At 44.7% G+C, this 20,606-nt stretch overlaps 1 protein-coding gene, 1 long non-coding RNA gene and 2 other non-coding genes across 5 annotated transcripts in view; 3 read left to right on the top strand and 1 right to left on the bottom strand.

Annotated features, from left to right (window-relative positions):
• Nucleotides 1-10,504, bottom strand: part of Ern1 (endoplasmic reticulum to nucleus signaling 1) — a 105,202-nt gene extending 94,698 nt beyond the window's left edge. For both annotated transcript variants that reach the window (XR_006151418.1, XM_042702665.1), the window contains exon 1: nucleotides 10,317-10,504. Coding sequence is in view for 1 of the 2 variants with exons in the window: in XM_042702665.1 (XP_042558599.1) it covers nucleotides 10,317-10,382 (66 nt within the window). In the remaining variant the exon portion in view is untranslated. The remainder of the gene's footprint in view (nucleotides 1-10,316) is intronic.
• An 8,659-nt stretch (nucleotides 10,505-19,163) lies between these two features.
• LOC122094932 lies at nucleotides 19,164-19,663 on the top strand. The gene is made up of 2 exons (XR_006144972.1): nucleotides 19,164-19,359; nucleotides 19,573-19,663. It is a non-coding gene; the product is annotated as an uncharacterized LOC122094932 (long non-coding RNA).
• On the top strand, nucleotides 19,426-19,495 carry LOC122094985. Its single transcript, XR_006144990.1, has one exon. It is a non-coding gene; the product is annotated as a small nucleolar RNA SNORD104 (small nucleolar RNA).
• A 36-nt stretch (nucleotides 19,664-19,699) lies between the features above and the next one.
• Nucleotides 19,700-19,831, top strand: LOC122094980. Its single transcript, XR_006144984.1, has one exon. It is a non-coding gene; the product is annotated as a small nucleolar RNA SNORA76 (small nucleolar RNA).
• Nucleotides 19,832-20,606: the final 775 nt, after the last annotated feature.

Raw genomic sequence — 20,606 nt, 5'->3', positions numbered from 1 at the left:
GAGCAAGGGCTTTTTAAAAGCTCCCTAGGTGACTCCAGATTACAAATTTGAAACAGAGCTGGCAAGCATTGCCTCTAGCAACAGTCCAAGTTCCAGCTGTGGCCTCTGTGCAGATGTTCCTCTCATGTCTGCAGGCCCCTCAGGAGGCATGGGCCATTTGTGAGAGAGAGAGACAGACAGACAGACAGACAGAGACAGAGACACAGAGAGACACAGAGACAGAGAGAGACAGAGTCAGAGAGAGAGAGACAGAGAGAGAGAGAGAGACAGAGACAGAGACAGAGAGAGAGATCTGATTTACCTTAGTCAACAACCTCCTCTAGCTCAGTCAATAGCAATGTCAAGTTCTAGAGATCTAACAGCACAGAAAATGCACGAAAAAAAATCAGTTACCATGACAAGTACTCCTGAGACCCAAATAATCATTCCCTCATCTGAGAAAGACCTGGGAAAGTAGCCCACTGGAGAAAGAGATGTCTTTGAATTATAATTATAAATTAGCCTACTAACTAAGGAAGTCATGTTTAATACATAAGACAACCCTGGATCAAGGTTCATTTTTTTTAATAGTAAACAACATCATGCCCAATGAAAAAATGAAATAGACATGGAATATTCACAAACCATTTAGCTCATGGGATTTGGCAATGGAAAAAGTAATCTCATTAGTGATATGAGGAGCCCACTGAGAGGACACCACATACTTGGGTCAGATGCAACGAAGCAAGTATCCTGAAGGCCCCTCTCATTCTGTAGAACATGAATTACCAGTGAGATCTCATCAAGGCATACAGAAAACAGACAGCTAAAGCAACATCTCCTCCCACTACTACTTATTTAATAATTAAATAGTGCTTGCCTTACTGATCTTAATGAGCCTCAAAGAAGTATTCACTTAGTACTTGCTAAGTGCAAATTCCACAGAGAATGCAGAGAGAAGCCAGTAAGATTGCCCCTCTTCCCTTCAGCACAAACTAGGCAGAGAAACGTACATACACCCCCCTCTACAGCACCTTCCTAAACTACTTCTCCCTTCCTCATACACACCTGCTTCTGAGACCCACCAAAGCTAATCTGCATCCCTCCATTGTGGCCCGTGGGCCACTACCATGGTCACAGTCACCTTTCTCCTATCATCATAGACTGGCTCCCTGGTAATAGAACAGCTTGGGAGGTGGGAGCCTCTGTGAAGGAAACATCAGAAGCAGCCTGATCATTAGACAGTTCTATCTTTTCAGGATTTCCTGGTGAGGAGTGTGACTGAGAGCAACTTTGGTTTAAGACGTCTAAAACATGAACTTTCAGTTTTGCTATTTCAGATATATTACAAGACGAGATATTGCTGAAACACATGCACCTGCTTGGATATTATTAGACCTCAAACAAAGAAATGAGTTCAAACTGTGAATTAAGTGTGGTAGCTTCTTGATGTCTACTCATTTCAGAGCTGGCTCCAGGCCACTTAATATGGCTTCAGCTCCCCATAGAGCTCCTTAGGAGAAGGCAGGGTTTTTCTCAAAGCAGAATCTCTACACTACTGCAACCCTGTGTAAGAGATCACAGGTTGTGATCTCCACAAGCCCACAGCAAGCCTACTGGACTGTCCTTCCGTAGGTCCCAGGCTTTATGGTACCTCTCTTTTGTCAGCTCCTTACTGTGAAGCTGGGGAGCTAGACTGAAGTTCTAACAGACGCACAGCGAGGGCTGGTGACCAGAGAGAAACAGGAAGATCAAGTCCAAAGTTCTGTTCTCCCACTCACGCATGAGCTTGGACAGGGTGCCATCCCTTCTCTGGTCCCTGCTTCTTCAACTGTTTGTTCAAAGGGGTCATAGTTTCAACCTGGGAGGGGCCAGCCAAGCCTGAGAAGGGTGGTATTCTGCTAAATCCCACTCTCCAAGGCTCCAGTACACTCACTGTGACTCAGGGACGTGCATCCTATTCCTTATGCAGAAAAATATTAAGATTTGTTTAAGTAAATGGTCAAGATCCCCTCTAGTGGCCTCACACACTCTGAATACAGTACTCCTAGGAGACATCACACGCCTGTTCATATATGCTACCACAGCTCAAAAAAAATTCTGCAATTTTTTGGAAACTTCCTTCAAAGAATGTACATTTGAGTTCTCTAGATGGTAGAAAATCCTGTTCATTTGAGGATGGATTTCATTTTAAAAACTAAGTAAAAATCAAATTGAGTAGCTTCAACAAACTGTGATAAAACTAAGTCATAGCCAGGAGCTAGTGATTCATTCCTGTAATCCTAGCTACTCAGGAGGCTGAACTTGAGGATTATAGTTCAAAGCAAGCCTGGGAAGAAAAGTCTATGAGACTCTTATCCCCAACTAACCAGCAAAAAGTCTGAAGTGGAGCTGTGGCTCAAATGGTAGAGCTCTACCTTGAGCGAAAAGCTAAGGGATAGCACCCTGGCCCTGAGTTCTAAACCCAAGTACTAGCACCAAAATCAGCCTCACTGCACTAGAACAGCAGCAATGAGGTTGATTGTTAACATTATGCCCACCTTTGGTCCTCAGCTCCACCCATACCTGAGCTCCTCCCTGCCCTGGCATTCCCGCCCTACAGCTGGCCACTCCCTTTCTCCACCCAGACCCACCTGAGCACCCCCCTACCTCACTTCCTGCCCCAGACCTTCCAGCTACCTGAATAGGGATGGATATCATGTATTCACTCTTCAGGGAAATATGGCTCCTCTAAAAAACCTTGTAATAATAGTTCAAAAAAATACAAAAAACAAAAACCCAAGTCCTAACAACTGTGGTAAAAACTGCAGTGTGACTCATCTAAAAGCTATATTAAATGAAAACTAGAAAGAATTGGGCAATGTTGTAAGTTGTGTAAGGATATTTGGCTTAAGAGTAAATATGTTTTTGTTTCTTTCTGTTTAATTTTAAAGTTATTTTGTTTTAAGCTAATTTAATACTTAGTGGGTTAGATAAGTTATTAAATGATACAACTGAAAAGTTACACATGAAATAACCAAAAAAAGGGGGGGGGGGATGGGAAGGGATGGGAAGGGCAAACAAAGGAGGAGGCAACAATGCTTGATAAGAAATGTACTCATTATCTTGCCTATGTAATTGTAACCCCTCTGTACAGTATTTTCACAATTAAAAAAAAATTAAATACCTCAAGAATAAACCTTCAAAGAAACACCAAAAATAAAAAAGAAATAACCAAAAGAGTTTTTTTTTTTTTTTTTGTCGGTCGTGGGGCTTGAACTCTGGGCCTGGGCGTTGTCCCTCAGCTCTTCAGCTCAAGGCGAGCGCTCTACCACTTGAGCTACAGCGCCACTTCCGGTTTTCTGGTGGTTTATTGGAGATAGGAGTCTCACGGTCTCTCCTGCCCGGGCTGGCTTTGAACCGAGATCCTCAGATCTCAGCCTCCTGAGTAGCTAGGATTACAGGCGTGAGCCACCAGAGCCCGGCCAAAAAAAGTTTTTTTTTAAGTTTGATTTGTATAACATGTAAATTGACCCTAAAGGTAGTTTTGTGGGGTTTTTTTGTTGGGGGGTAGGGGTCCAGTCATGGGGCCTGAACTCTGGGCCTGGGTGCTGTCCCTCAGCTCTTCAGCTCAAGGCTAGCACTCTACCACTTGAGCCACAGCGCCACTTCCGGCTTTTTTTTTTTCTGCTTATGTGGTGCTGAGGAATTAAACCCAGGGCCTCATGCATGCAAGGCAAGCGCTCTACCACTGAGCACCTTCCCAGCTCAGGTAGGTAGGTAGGTAGGTAGGTAAGTAGGTAGGCAGGTAGGTAGGTGTGTGTAGGTGTGTGTGTGTGTGTGTGTGTGTGTGCGTGTGTGTGTTTTGGCAGGTAGGTAGGTAGGTGCGCGCGTGTGTGTGTATGTGTGTGTGTGTGTGTGTGTTTTGGCAGGTAGGTGTGTGTGTGTGTGTGTGTGCGCGCGCGCGCGTGCTTTGGCAGGTAGGTAGGTAGGTGTGTGTGTGTGTGCTTTGGCAAGTAGGTGTGTGTGTGTGTGTGTTTTGACCAGTCCTGGGGCTTGAACTCAGGGCCTGGGCGCTGTCCTTGAGCTTCTTTCACTCACGGCTAAGGCTCTACCACTTGTGCCAAAGCTCCACTTCTGGCTTTTTTTTTTTTTTTTTTTTTTGGTAATTTATTGGAGATTAGAGTTTCACACACTTTCCTGCCCAGACTGGCTTCAAACTGTGATCCTCAGATCTCAGCCTTCTGAGTAGCTAGGATTACAAACTGAGCCACCAGAGCCCAGCTGGTGGTAATTATTTTTAAAGTGACATACTGTTTTGTATGAGTAAATTCAGGTTTGTCTGTGGGAAAGCAAAACAAAACCACCCAAGTATTTTTTTATTGGCACGTATACTTTAATGTTTGATGTGAATTAGCTACACAGATAAGCGCATGTTTTAAGAAGAGCAACCTCCAACAGTGCAGCTTTTGATTTATGAAGTCTTAAGGCAGATTTCCACTGACCTTACAACATACCAAACAATCTGTAGGAAGGTAGCCTACACTTAACATCAAGATCACAGAACTACCTCAGGGTATCTCAAGGTGCTTATGGGGGACACATCTGCTAAAAAGCTGATCTGAAACCAAAGGGGTGACTTAAACCATAATAAAATATTTTCTCAAGAGGTCTTAGGAACAAAGGGTACTATTGAGAGTATGCCATGGTTACCTCTCTCCCGGCTCTCTCTCTCTCTAGATAGATAGATAGATAGATCTATAGATATATATAGATATAAACAAAATCTAAATATTCCATTTTCACCCAACTTAAAACCATACTGCTAAAAGAAAAATAACAGCTTAATTTAAAATGGCTATCAACGCCAGGCATAGTGGATCATACCTCTAACACAAGCCCTTGGGAGGCTGACAGAAGGATCTCACATTCAAAGCCAGCCTGGGCTACAAAGAGTGACCCTGTCTCCCCCGCCTCCCTATCAAAAAAAAAAAAAAAAAAAAAAGACTATAATCCAATGTGGCTCAGTGGTAGAATGCTTGCCTTACATCCATGAAGCCCTGAGTTTGATTCCTCAGTACCATATAAACAGAAAAGGCCAGAAGTGGTGCTGTGGCTCAAGTGGTAGAGTGCTAGCCTTGAGCAAAAGAAGTTCAAGGATAGTGCCCAGGCCCTGAGTTCAAGCCCCAGGACTGGCAAAAAGAAAAAAAAAAAAGGTTCACACATTATTCATAATAATGAAGAAGCTTTAATATCTAAATGATTTATAGTCAAATGATGTTTCATTCAGAGACTACTATGTAGCCAGTAAGAATGTTTGTAGAATTGAACTTAGGGGGAGCAGGGGAATCTGTTTGTTTGGAGAGAAAAATACATAAACATAGGCAAGAAAAAAATGCCTAGAAGGATACATATCAAGATGTTAGTCAATTAACCATTAAAGAAATGAAAATCAAAAGCACGCTAAGTTACAACTTCATACCCACTAGGATGGCTACAACAGAAAAGACAGGTAATAACTGTAGAGGAGGATGTGGAGAAACTGGAACCCTCCTATACTGCAGGTAGTAATGTAATGTAGCACAGTTGCTTTGGAAAAACAGTCTGGTAGTGCTTAGAAAGGTTAAACAAAATTTCCATAGGACAAGCAATCCAATTTCTAGGTACTGACCCAGCAATTCTATTCCAAGAAAAATGGGAGTTTATCCATTACAAACCCGAGTGTTCATAATTGAATCATCCATAATAGCCAAAATGTGAAAATAACCAAATGTCCATCAGTGCTAAACGGATAAACAAAATGTGGTATATCATATAATAATGGAATATTTTCCACACTAAAAAAAGAACGAAGTACTGACATATAAATAAGTTTTGAGAACTTAAGTAAAACAAACCAGTTAGAAATACCACGTGTTGGGGCTGGGAAGGTGGCTCAGTGGTTGAGTGCTTGCCTTGCATGCATGAGACCCTGAGTTCAATGCCTCAGCACCACTTAAGCAGAAAAAGCAGGAAGTAGCACTGTGACTCAAGTGGTAGAGTGCTATCCTTGAGCTGAAGAATTAAGGGAGAGCAACCAAGCCCAGAGTTCAGGCCCCACGACTGACATAAAAAAAAGAAGAAAAAAAAGAAATACCACATATTATGATTCCATTAATATGAAATGTCCAGAATAAGCAAATGCATATGGACAGAAAGTAGACTACTGTTGACTAAGGACAGAAAGATTATTTGGGAGGGAGAGGTTGCAGCTACTTCATACAGAGCTGATGAGAATGCTCTAAAACTGAGCCTAGTGATGGTCATACAATTTTGTCAACATATTGAAAAACCACTTAAGCATACAATTTAATTGGGTGAATTATGATGACAGCTAAAGTATATCTCCATAAAGCTGCTGAAAATGTGCATACAAGTAATGTTTGAATATTGGGAATATAGGAAGGTTTTAGTTTTAGTTTATTTGGTTTTAGTTTGCCTAGTTTTTCTAACTAGGCAATGAATATGATTACTCTTAAGAGATTTTTAAAGCATCTTCCCATATTATACAGAAAGTACAAAGTGTGTGCATTTGAAAAAATAAAATATATCTTTCCTTATATTAATGTTAACCTGGAAAGCACCCCTATAGCCCCAGCCATGTGACTGTGGAGCAACACATGCATATCTAGTTCCATCTCTACCCTGATCAATTAGGATCCCACTCCCTACCACTCCCCAGTGTGTGGCTGGGCATAACAGTGAAAATGTTTGTTGAATGGATGATGGCTTACTAATGTGCTCCTACAGTGACAGATGCTTCTTAACAAGTTATAGGACACAATTTTTTTCTTAAGGTTCCACTTTTCCCTGTCTGTCATTGGTGTGATTCACTATTTGAGTATCTTTCCAGGGTCTTTCCCTGAAACAGAGAACCTTAAAACCACACAAGGAATATGAGCAAAGATAAAGATAGGAACCAATTCTCAGCTTCTGGAAAATATACCCAACGTTTATTATTCACAGATGATGATTCACCAACCCTGTTTTTTAAGTTGGCGTCATACTCTCTCTAATCGTATTGCTAGGTTACAGGACCCTGCATTATTTGAAAATAATAAAAGCTGAATCCACTAAAATGACACATTAAGCTTTTCTCCCTTATTTCATTTCTTTAGGGAGAACATGCTAGCGCACAAAATAAAATACTAAGTGCATAGAATACTCTGCAGTCTCAAAACAAAAGGCTGGTGGAGCTCCTTCCTAGTTAAGCAAGAGGGCCTGAGTTCAAACCCCAGTACCACCCAAACCAAAGGTTTCTGATGAAAATTAAGTGGTTAGCCAATGATTCTTCAGCCCAAAGATATAGAATTTAAAAAACCTGGGACAGGCAAATAACTACATGCTGTAGGTCCATACAGGTGGGACTATTCTATCCAGACAGTGGAAAGAAAGCTTTTTTATTAGTTTACTGAAATTATATTCAGGACTACAGTGTATCCTTGCACTTTCTTAACAGTAACTCAAACACATGTTCTCTTGCGCTATGAAAAGCAACAGAAAGCTCTGGGCAGGCAAGTTAACTGATATATATGTATACAACTACAATTTAATTTCATGATGAACAGTCCTAACAACAAACTTAATGAAACATCTTCCACATGACCACAGTATAAATATCTCAGTATTGCTTATTACGATAATTCCTGTAGGTGATGACTACCAGAAGAAAGGATGGTCAAGACGTCTTTAGTTGACTCATCTCTCAGACGCACGAGATGTTTTCATACACAAATATTCCTCAGGTCTGTGTCTTTTTTTTTTGTTTTAAATTTCCCTTCCCATCAAACTAAATAGTGATTAGCTAAAGATATATTTGGCTTTATAGGCTGCCAGTCTTGTTTTTTTCTGGTCTGTTGGTAAGGCTTGAACTCAGGGCTCCAGTGCTACCCCTGAGCTTTTTTGTTCAAGGTTAATACTCTACTACTTGGGTTTTCTGGTGGTTAACTGGAGATGAGAGTCTCATGGATTTTCCTGCCTCAGTAGCTAGCCAATACCAATCTTTTTGGTAACTGAAAGAGGGGACCATAAAATGAGTTCTATTTACAGTGGTGATGTAACATTGACCTACACTAAGTACAAGATAAGGGTTTAGAGAGAAAGGGAAAAGTCCAGAATGGAACTAAAAACCATATTGTGGATTAGCAAGAGAGCCTCCTGTGCTTAATAAGGATGTTATTATATTCTGTACCTGGTAGCCAGAGTCTCAAGCAATTTCTTGCTCAACTAGACATACAGGGAAAGAAAACCATAGTATTACCTCCAAAGCCTAGTTACTTCATCAATCAAAAAGAAATACCATAAAATTATTTAAAAATAAAATATCAAAGATATTTCCTGAAGACTGCACAGTGCAATATTTTTAAATGATGATTTAATGAGTAGAAGGCACTTTGATGGAGTTAAAGCGAATGTAGATGTATTATCTATTATCTGAAAGATATCCCATTTTATAAATCAGTAAACTGAGTGCTATGCCTGAAGGTAAAGCTGAGCAAGCAAATGACCAGTTAGAACTCAAGTCTGTGTTCTACCACTGTGTTCTGCTAACATTCACTGCTACCTAGCTTAAATGCAACCTTTGCTATAAATTCCACTTTAGATCAAAAAATAATAATTCTTACTCTATTGGGGGGAGGTGTCAAGACTTTCACTGGGATAAAATTCTGAGGTAGTAAAACAACCTTTCGACAAGGGTCTTGGAATATTTTATCATGAACTTAGAGAAGTTTGTATTCTGAACTAAAGTTTCAAAATATTTACATGAGGTGAAAACTACACTAGCTGTTTTATTGGCTCCTTAATCTATGGCATTCAGTAATTAAAATATTAGGATACAGTGAAAGAATAGTATATGCAAAAACATAATTTAAAAAAATACTCAAAAAAATTAAAAAATAAAAAATACTCAAAAAAATATATACTCCTAAGCCCTGAAAAACAGAAAATGACCGATTTCCACCTCAAATGATGGAAGGATGCCAGGCAACAGTTAACTAACCCAAGGTGACATGTTCAAGTTCAAAATGTGACTCTAGTTGTGAAAATCGATTTTTTTTAATTGGAAGAAAACCTTAACATACGTAATAAGTTTTATCATGAAGAAAGTATACATAGACTTTCCTTAAAAAAAAAACAACAAAATTTGTAAACTATGATCTTATTTTAACAGAACCTTCTCTAACAGCTTCCAAATTTCTTGTTGCTCCAGGAGCACAATTATTTATCTAAAATGCTTAAGGCTTCAAAGGGTTTGCTAGAGTCCACACGGGTCACTTCTCCACCTGGACACCTGGTACACGATATGCCATATTAAAGGGAACACGGTACCTTCAAAGAGGTCATTAAGCAGACCCACATCCTGAACAATAAAATGTTATTGTTTTTTTTAAGCACGCATTTCGTCCAACCAGAAGAGAAAAAAGCCAAGCGTGTCCACAAAATGTCCTCCTCGGCCACAGTGTCCAAATCCACAAGCTGAGCAAGGTCATAAATGGTTAAATCAACATAACCCGGGCCCTCTGCTCCTCTCCTGCAGGATACACGCTGCAGAGACCTGTCTGACGGCCCCACACGTGGGGGCGTGGGGGGGGGACCGTTTCTCATGGCCAGTTTTTTAGTGACTTCACTTCTGACCCACACACGGGGGAAGAGGGTGGAGGGGGGACCCGGGTCTTTCAAAATAAAATAAGAAATGGTCCGATTCCCACGCTTAACTGGCTTAATGAAGCCCTGGTGCACAAAAAGCCGCTTCCATCAAACCTGCGGGGCAGGTAAGCAGCATCCAGGGGCCGGGTGAAAATGCTCACCACATTCCCGGCGGCCTTCGATGGCCCAAAAAGTTCAAGCAAGGATCGGAAACTTAAGACAGCCCCTGGCGCCCGCCGCGCAGGGTCGGTCCGGCCGTTCCCTTCCGCGGAGCCCCCCCCCCCCCCGCCCCGACCCCTGCCGGGCCGAGCCGGCGCCCACCTGTGGGGAAGGGCGGCAGGTGGGCGTGCGGCCCGGGCCTTCCGGAGACCCCTCCCGGGGGTGCCCGCCCCCCGCGCCCGGGGCGACGCTGCCCGTGACAGCCGCGCTGGCCCCCGAGGCCTCGGAGGCGGTGGCCGCCTCAGCGTGGCCGGCGGCCGCGGAGACTCCGAGAAGGGAAGGCGCTGGCGCCCGGCGCCGCCTTCCGTGAGGATTCTCGGCCCTCGAGTCCCCTCCGCGCCGGGGCTCGGCTCCGACTCCCACCCGGCGACCGCGCGACCCTCCCCCGGGCCCCGAGCCGGCCTGCCGCGGGGCTGTGCCCCCCAGCCCGCGCTCCCTCGCCGGTCACTCACCTCGGGGCCGGGCAGCAGCAGCCCCAGCAGCAGCAGCAGCCGCAGCGCCAGCCACCGTGCCGGCATGGCGGGGACTCGGCCTTGGCTTCGGGCCCGGCCGGCCGATTCCGGGGGCGGCGCGACGACAGCGCGGCAGTGGCCGAGCTCCCGCGGACACTGAGCTGACTAGGCGGCGGCGGCAGCCCCATTCCCGGCCCTATAAGCGCCGGGTGCCGCCGCTTCTTCCGGTCGAGGCGGGGCGGAGGGGCGGGGCCGGGAGCGGTTTGGGGGCGGGGCTGTTGCTGGTGGGCGGAGTCAGAGCGGGACGGAGGTGGGGCTGACCCGGGCCAGGCTCTGAGCCTTTGGCCTCAGTGGTTTAAAAGGACTTCAAACCAGGCTCAAGGTGGCTCACGCCTGTAATCCTAGCTACGCAGGAGGCTGAGATCTGAGGATCGCGGTTCAAAGCCAGCCTGGGCAGAAAAGTCTGTGAAACGCTTATCCCCAATTAACACCAGCAGTCCCTCCTGCGTCTTCCCACCACAGTGACCAAGGTCAAGCTGAGCCTCCTCCTTACCTTCCTTTCCGCCTAGAATTCCCCAGCAGCCATCCGGCCCCTCTGGAATGAACCCACAGTCAAGTCACTCACCAAAAGTATGTATGTTTACCTGACGTTCGTAGATGTGGCCTCGTGAAGCCTGACCACGTGAAGATTGACATGTGTCACAACTCATTGGAGGGAATGGGTGGGAGGAAGATTCCTTCGCTATATGAGAGCTGTGGACTATTAATCAGATTTAAAGAGGTCAGCAGCTGTTTGGTCCCAAGCTGCCCTCTGCTGAACTGGAAAGGGGATGACGGATATGTTCTTTGTTACAGTAAAGAATAAACTAAGCCGGGCGCTGGTGGCTCACGCCTGTAATCCTAGCTTACACAAGAGGCTGAGATCTGAGGATCGCGGTTCAAAGCGAGATCGAGCAGGAAAGTCCGTGAGACTCTTATCTCCAATAAACCACTAGAAAACCGGAAGTGGTGCTGTGGCTCCAGGGATAGAGCACTTGCCTTGAGCTGAAGAGTGCAGGGACAGCGCCTAACCCCAGAGTTCAAGCCCCAGGACCGACCAAAAAATAAAACAAAACAAAAGAGTAAACTAACATTCATGATACAAGGGAGGGGGGGAATTATCTTGTATACTATTCTAGTAGAAAACTAAAAAGGGAAGCCACTGTGGCTTAGTGGTAGGGTAGTTGCCTAGCATGCATGAGGCCCTGATTTTGCATCCATGGTAGCATATAAACAAAAATAAATATGTAAAATTAATTTTAAAAAAAGAAAGCCAGGCACCAATGGCTCATGCCTGTAATTCTAGCTACTCAGGAGGCTGAGATCTGAGAATCATGGTTCAAAGCCAGTCCTGGCAGGAAAGTCCATGAGACTCTTATCTCCAGTTAACCACAAAAAGCCCAAGTGGAACTGTGGCTCAAGTGTAGAGTGCTAGCCTTGAGCACAAAAGCTCAAGGACTGTACTCAGACCTTAAGTTCAAACCTCAGGACCGGAAAAAAACAAGTACCAAGCTCTCCAGTTTTTCCTGACTTGCTCTAGGAAAACAACAAGCATTTCTGGCAAAAAATAATCAAGAAATAGCAAGAGATAGACCAAGTATCCTGTCCTGTCCTTTCTGTGTGCACTTTTAGTTAATCCAATCTAACTACAACAGACAGAAATGTCCACAGGAAGCCTAATTCTGTAGACAAAGGTCCCCATTCCCAACTCTCTGACTTGGATCCAACACCCCAATTGAAGAATAGGGCAAATCTTGTTAAGTGGGAAAATAGTAGAACCATTTTGAACACGTCTCAACAAAAATAGGCAGGTTTGGGTTGGCAGGAAGAGATGGGGAAACAGAAGGTCCAGCAACCTTGAGAATGGTGGCCAGGTAGGTATAGAGAATCTCTTTCACAATTACCTGTCCAGATCACCTCAAGCTGACAATCTCTAAGAACACATGCTTGAGTTCAGAAAGAAGTATAACTGAAAAACGGTTTTCATATCTCTTCTGCATATTATCTCAGAGTAAACCTACAAGGGGAACTTTGTGTGCTGGGATGGTACAGGCCTTTGCCAATTCAAAATGTCATTGTGACCCTGTAAACGTTGTAGCTGAAAACTGACCTCAATCTGACTCATAAATCAGTTTTAAACATCCTGGAAACAAACCAAATTCATCCAAGGAACCTGGGCCAGGTAGGAATATTTATCTTGTATTGAGCTGAACCAAATCCCCAGGCTTTAATTACACTGTTCCATGTTCTCAGAATTTCCTATGCACCACTGAGGTTGTTCTTAGGCTTAAACAGGTCTACATGCTTCATGTTCTTCTCTCCTTGATTTGGTAATTCAGGCTGATAACCACTGGTTTTGTTCGGATAGTGTTACCCATAATCTTGCTCCACAGTCAAGTACTACTTTAGACATCTTTGTGCTTATAATAAAGCACAAACTGGCACCACTGATAGCAAGAGAAATAGAAATATTCTGTAGGATGACTTTGAAGAGATGCCCATATAAAAGATCTAAAAATGGGCAGAAAGTTAATGAACTAAGAACCAATAAGACAAGGTTATAATCTTAGTGTAAAAACAAAACCCTCTTTGCCACGAGAATAAAAAAAAAAATGTAACTGTATTAGAGTCAACAAAGGCTAGAGAAGGTCCTAGATATGTAAAAATAGATTTCTAGCCAGGCGCCAGTGGCTCACGCCTGTAATCCTAGCTACTCAGGAGGCTGAGATCTGAGGATCACGGTTCAAAGCCAGCCCAGGCAGGAAAGTCTGTGAGACTCTTATCTCCAATAAACCATTAGAAAACCAGAAGTGGTGCTGTGGCTCAAGTGGTAGAGTGCTCACCTGGACAGAGCCCAGACCCAGAGTTCAAGCCCCATGACCAACAAAAACAAAAATAGATTTCTAACACCTTTTGTGCTCTCTTTTGCTACTGATTCAGAATATCCAAGGACAGAGTCCAGAAACCTGTGTATTTTAGTTTCTGCAGGTGACAGAGGGCAGCCAAAATCCAGGCTCTAATTTATTGCTGAGGTTGCTGTTAATCCCTGTGGGCCTGAATGTTTAACAAATGCCACCCTCTAGTGGAAGAAAATATAACCTAGACTTTAAAGTGTGTGTGTTTAAAATCCTTCAAATGTTCATTTTAAAGCTGGTACCAATGGCTGATGACTGTAATCCTAGCTACTCAGGAGTCTGAGACCTGAAGATTGCAGTTTGAAACCAGCTTTGGTAGGAAAGCCTGTGAGACTTTTTTTGGTCAGTCTTGGGGCTTGAACTCAGGCCCTGGGCACTACTATTTTTTTTTAATTTAATTTTATTTTATTTGTGAACATACTGTACAGAGGGGTTACAATTACATGGGCAGGATAATGCATACATTTCTTACCAAGCATTGCAGCCTCCTCCTTTGTTTACCCTTCACCTCCCTTCCCAGCCTCCGGCACTACTATTTTGAGCCACAGCTCTACTGGTTTTTGAGTGGTTAGAGATAAGAATCTCATGGGGACTTTTCTGCTCTGGCTGGCTTTGAACTAGAATCTTCAGATCTCAGCCTCCTGAATAGCTAGGTTTAGAGGTATGAGCCACTGACACCCAGTTCATGAGACTCCTATCTCTAATTAGTCACCAAAAAGGCAGAAGTAGAGTTATGGCTCAAGTGGTAAATCTAGCATTGAGCAAAAAAGCTCAAAGACAGTGCTCAGGCCCTGAGTCCAAAAAATATCTTTTTCATTTGAAAATGATTCTTAGGTTGACTTGCAATTAGCTATTAGTTATTTAGACTTTTGAAGAGGGGACTTGAAAAAAAATCTCATGTGAAAGGGTGGCTTGAGAACTTAAAAGTGTGTGTGTGTGTGTGTGTGTATGTGTGTGTGTGTTTCAATGTAAACAAAGCTTTTCTTTAGCTTTTCCTACTCTTAAGTGATGCTGAAAAAGCCACTATGCAGAAGGCTGGTGTATTACTCTCTCTAAGGCAACTGAGGCCAAGGAGTCTGACAAGAGGCACTGTTCAGACCTTCAGAACAGAAGTAGGGAGAGAAAGGGAGGATATGGCTCTGCCACCAGGGCAGATGGCCCTGGACCAAGCCAGAAGTCTAGGGTCCACAGCTGTCTGCCATGTTTATAACCTTCTGAGAGGTGGGGTGCTATGGAAGTCCTGAGATCCATAAGAGCCCATAGCTAGCCCCAGGTCCTTGCCCAACACCCTTTTCCCATCAACCATCCTCCATGGGGACCTTTAGTTGTTACCTATCCCATGTGAAGTTGGAGGACGATGCCAATCTTAGCCTGAGACAGGCTATGAGGGACATCAGGCAAAGGAGCCCTGTTCCCCTCCCTCCCTTTCTTCCTTCTTTCTCTTTCTCTCTTTCTCTTTTTTCCTTCCTTCCTTTCTTTCTTTTCTTTCTTCCTTCCTTCTTTCCTTTCTTTCTTTTTTTGTGGTCCATGGTTGGGACAGTGTGTGGGGCTGAGGGAGGGAGACAGGGATTGCAGAACAGACCTGGGCCAGCTCTTTCAGTAAAGGTCAGTGAGTACCAGACAGGAACTGTCCTGAAGACTCTCAGTGGTGGCACCTGAAACACAATCCTGCTCCAAGGATTCTGGTGTGGAGGATGGATGGCTGGGGCAGGGGAACAGGGTAGATGAGGATAGATGACCATGCTCTCCATGCTGAGCAGGCAGGTGAACTGGATCATGGGGACCCACTGATCAGCACCAGCAGTTACTCCTCGGAGCACTAGGGGAGAGGTGGACCTAGATCATCTCGTTGTTCACTAAGCCCAGGCTGTCCTCGAGTTTGACATATGTGACATGTCTGTTCTTTAGTTTCTCCAGGTCAGATGGGCTCCTTGGTCTGGTTGGCAAAGAGACCAGGTAGCATGAAATGTGGTCATCCAGATCCTTCATGATAGTATGGATCACCTGAAGCATTGGCATGATGCCTGCCACTGCTGTGATCACACCCATGGACTTCACTATGGGTCATGGGGCTTGAACTCTGGGCCTGGCTGCTGTCCCTGAACTCTTCAGCTCCAGGCTAGTGCTCTACCACTTGAACCACAGCACCACTTCCAGTTTTCTGGTAGTTTATTGGAGATAAGAGTCTCACAGACTTTCCTGACGAGGCTGGCTTTGAAGAGCAATCCTCAGATCTCAGCCTCCTAAGTAGCTAGGATTACTGGCATGAGCCACCGATGCTCGGCTCAAGAGTACATTTCTTTTTGAACATGTCCCTTAGTTTTTTCCTCAAGGCTGGCACTCTACCACTTGAGCCACAGCTTCACTTCTGGCCTTTCAGGTAGTTCATTGGATAGAAGAATCTCACAAACTTTTCTATCCTGGATGGATTCAAACTGCCATCCTCAGATCTCAGTCCCCTGAGTGGGACTGCAAGTGTGAGCCACCAGCACCCGGCAGATGATTACTTTTGCCCCCACCCACAGTATTATAACCATGTACCACTTTCTTTGTGGTCTGTCGCAGTAGCTAGGTGGTATCCTCGATGGCATTTCCCGAACACAGCTGTCCCTCCATATTTATGAAGATTGGCTTCAGGGCTCCCCTGAGCTCGTCTGTGATATAAAATGGCATGGCATTTGCCTATATCCCCTCTACTAATACTCATACAATGGAAATACTAGAGAAATAGGTGTTCCAATGTATTGTTTGGGAATAATCACAAGAAAAACAGTCTATATATTTTGGGAAACAGCTGCAATTTCTTAAATCCAAATATTTCCGGATCCATGGTTGGTTGAGTTGGCTGATGTACAATCTGCACATATGGAAAGCAAACTGTACTAATAGCAACCAAAAGCTTATACAAATGTGTGGCGATAAGGGGCATGACTTCAAATGACAGGTAAGGTCTCCTGATCTCATCTTGGAGCTATGCCAAAAACAATACAAACACACACCAGCCATCTGGCTGAGACTAGCAGGGCGGGTTCCCCTCCTACCTCCCCTAGGAGGTAGTTCAGGCTAATTCTAGCTGGTTATTTTTTCACTTGTGTTTCACACTCCTTTGTGCCAAGTCTACATACTAACCATGGCAAAGTGCACAAAATGTCACTGGTGTATCTTAATAATTCAGAGGGCCAAGAAAGTGCCAATGTGGAAATGGCCATCCTTTCAAAGTACATCTACTTCCTTACTGCCCAGTCCCTCTCCATCCCCTAGAGTCTGGCCTAATTCCACAGAACTCTCTGGAAACTTCTCTTGAGCAGCTCATAAACATTCTTCCTCTTGTAAAACATCAGGGGTTAGTGAAAATATTCTAAAATTGACTGTGGTGATGATTTAAAACTTTGTTAATAAAGTCATTGAATTATGTATTCAAATCACAAAAACTGACATCATTTTTTATTTATTTATTTATTTTGGTCCGGTCGTGGGGCCTGAACTCTGGACCTGGGTATTGTCCCTCAGCCCTTCAGCTTAAGGCTAGCACTCTACCACTTGAGCCACAGCACTACTTACGGCTTTTTCCTTTTTGCTTATGTGGTGCTGAGGAATCGAACCCAGGGCCTCATGCATGCAAGGCAAGCGCTCTACCACTGAGCCACCTTCCCAGCCCCCAAAACTGGTATTATTTAATATAAGAAATATTTTGCCAGATGCCAGATCCTGGCTACTCAGGAGACTGAGATCTGAGGATCCTGGTTCTAACTTAGCCAGGGCAGGAAAGTGTGTGAGAGTCTTATCTCCAATTAACCACCAAAAAGCTGAAAATGGAGTTGTGGCTCAAGTGGTAGAGCACTAGCTTCTGTGAAAAAGCTAAGGAATAATGCCCAGGCTGAGTTCAAGCCCCAATAACAACACATAGACACAAAAGCAGATATACACACTATTATATATATGTATTTGAATAGATATGTGAATATATATATACACATACCTATACACACATATATGTAACATTTTATCAGAGATAAAGAGAGACATTTCACAATAATAAAAGACTCCATTTATGGCTGGGCACTGGTGGCTCAAATCTATAATCCTAGCTACTCAGGAGGCTGAGATCTCAGGATTGAGGTTTGAAGCCAGCCCAGGCAGAAAAATCCAGACTATCACTTATTAACCAACAAAATACTGAACTAGAGGTGTTGGCATCAAAAACCAACAACAGAAAGTCCATTTATGAGCAAATAATCCCAACTATGAACATATTAATCCTAAATATGCAAACATCTCAAACAGCTTGAAAACACATGAATCAAAAACTGACACACTGATGAGTGACTAGAAGGAAAATTGATAGGTTGGGAAGGTGGCTCAGTGGTAGAATGCTTGCCTTGCATGCATGAGGCCCTGGATTTGATTCTTCAGACTGACAAAAAAAAATTAAAATTGATAAATCTTTCTGGGTATGATAGCATATACCTGTAATCCTGGCACCTGGAAGGTTGAGCTCAAGTGGTCCTGAGTTCAAAGCCAGTTTGGGCTAAAGACTGAGATCCTGTCTCTAAATAAATAAATAAAATAGGAACAGATAAATTTCCAGGTATACTGATAAAGGAAGAGAAAAGCCCACAAAATCTTACAGATCCCACAGATATTAAATCTTTCAGATATAGGTCCTACAGATATTAAAGAACAATAAAGGAAAATGGAAATATTTCTTAAAGTAATACTGACATGACACAACATGGAAAAGAAAACCTGTAGCCAGAAACTGACACATATGTATAGTTTTTGCTACTCAGGAGGCAGAAATTGGGAAGGTCAAGGTTCAAGGTCAGCTCTGGGAAAAAATTAAGGAGACTTCATCTTGACCAACAAGTGGCTTTCATCCATAATGCAGATTATATAGGAGGGAAACCATAAGTAGGAGAATCATGGTATGAGGCAGCCCTAGGCAATAAACAAACACAGTTAGCTCTTCTCTCCCATGAGCTTCCAAAGTAGAATATTTGAAGTAGCATTTATTCAAGTATTGACTTCAATTTTCTAAGAATGTACCAGATAATTGGTATTAATTCACTTGTACCTAAAATTTTGGTGTTTGTTTTGGGTTGGAGGGGTATATTTTCGGATATATAGGCCCACAAACATTAAGTGATCAAGTCACCAGAAAGTCAGCATATTATCAGAAGACACTCTACTTTGAAATATAGAAAATAGCCACAGCTGTAATTGGGGCTTTTTTTGGGTACTTAATTGGAGATAAGCGCCTCATAGACTTTCCTGCCTGGATTAACTTTGAACCTTGATCCTAAGATCTCAGCCTCCTGAGAGGCCAGGATGACAGGTGTGAGCCACCGGCGCCCGGCATCATTTTTTTATATTTGGGGGGGGCGGGTGTTTTCGTTTTTCTAATCATTTCACAGCCTCAGCTCCTAGCCTGAGAGCTGGAACATTGTTTGTCTCCTGCTTGCAGTTTTCTTTTGTGTGCTGCGGAGGGACACCCCAGTTGCAGATTAATGGAGATGTGTAAAGAAACTTGAGCTGGGCACCAGTGGCTCATGTCTGTCATCCTAGCTACTCGGGAGGCTGAGATCTGAGGATCGCGGTTCAAAGCCAACCCGGGCAGAAAAGTTCACAAGATTCTTATCTCCAATAAACCACCGGAAAACCACAAGTGGCGCGGAGGCTCAAAGTGGTAAAGCGCTGTCCTGGAGCAAGCCCAGGCCCAGATGTCAAGCCTCCCGACCGACGGGCGGGGCGGGGAGAGGAGGAGGGAGGAGAAGCGGGGGAGGAGGGGAGGAGAGGAGGGAGGAGAGAGAGAAGAAAAAAGAAAAGAAACGCGTAAAAGTTTAAAGAGAACGTTGGTGCCAAACTCACTCCAAAACTCTCATCTCTATGGTCAAAGTGTGGACGCTCTATACACTGGAGGACTCCGAAAATCCTCAGCCAATCATCAGACACATTTGTGGGCACGTCGCAGGAAGACTGACTTGCTATTGGCTAGTAAAAGTAAAGGCCACCCAACGACTTCCGCTCCGCTCCTTTTAAGAACAAGCCTCACAGCCGCTCCATCCTTTCGAGACTACGGATCCGGGAAGGTGAGGCGTGTTTGGTGTCCGGGTCGTTTGGCTGGTGGGCCTCGGGCGTGGTGGGGGTAATTTTCGGCTATGATGACTTTCCATTTCATGCACGCGTTAGACTGCTGATACTGGTGATGCGAACTGGAGTCTGAGCCGGCCAGCGGCCCAGAGGAGGGGAAGGGCCGGCGGGCCGGCGGCGCGCTTGCTCACCGGTCGCTCTTGTGTTTGCAGGGCCCTCCCCGTCGAGGACGCCAGTGTGCGCTCTGCGTTGCATTTTCAGCCCCTCCCTGCCTCCGAGCGTCAATAAAGTGGCTTGACCCCCGCCCTGGTGTCCGTGTGTCTGTGTGCGGTCGAGGACGCGCCGCCTTTGAGCCCCCGTCGCGCCTGCGCGTGGCGCCGGGGGTCGAGCTGCGGCGCTAGAGCACGTGCTCGCGCATAACTGGGGCCGCCCGCCGCTCGCGGGCCGTCCTTTTAACCGCGAGCGACAATGCCACAAGGCCCCACGTGGGCTGGAACGACCCGGGGGGGGGGCCACACAATCTTACATCCTACGGTTGATGGGGTGCTATTTGGGTTTCCTGCACGTCAGTGTTGACAAGCGAGGGCGTCCCAGCCAGCATTACTGTGGAAGGGCCTGAGCTGCAGGAGGAAAGTTGCAGCCACCTTCTAAGCTTGAGGCCTACCTTGCCACCCTTATGGAAGTGGGAGGCCTGTAATCTTAGCTAAACAGACGGCCGAGGATCTAGGCTCAGTCAGGGCAGGAAAGTCAAGTGCAGTGAATGGAGCTGTGATGACTCAAGTGGTAGAGGAGGAGCCCTTGAGCCGCCAGTGACAGCAGCTTTAAAAAGGACCTCTGCGAGCCGCGTGCCGGTGGCTCACGTCTATAATCTTAGCTACTCAGGAGGCTGAGATCTGAGGATCGCAGTTCAATGCCAGGCCGGGCAGGAAAGTCTGAGACTCCACTACAATGAGCCACCAGAAGACTGGAAATAGTGCTCTGGCTCAAATAGTAGAGCGTGTCCTTTGAGTTGAAAAGCTGAGAAACAGCGCCCAGGCCCAGGGCTCAAGCCCCATGGCCAACCAAAAAAAAAAAAAATCCTTCCCCCATAACCTTTACCTAAAATAGTCTGGGGAGGGTGCAGGAATCACTGGACATCATTGTAAAGTGGCTACTGCCTCTAAATCCCTGTTAGGACTTGTACTGAACCACAATGACTAGTGAGTAAATGAGGTCTGTTACTGCCAGGAAGTGCCCATGAGCCCTA

Source organism: Dipodomys spectabilis, unplaced genomic scaffold (assembly GCF_019054845.1).
Source record: "Dipodomys spectabilis isolate Male_0828 unplaced genomic scaffold, ASM1905484v1 ptg000329l, whole genome shotgun sequence".
Taxonomy (NCBI): domain Eukaryota; kingdom Metazoa; phylum Chordata; class Mammalia; order Rodentia; family Heteromyidae; genus Dipodomys; species Dipodomys spectabilis.
This window is presented reverse-complemented; position numbering and strand designations above follow the sequence as displayed.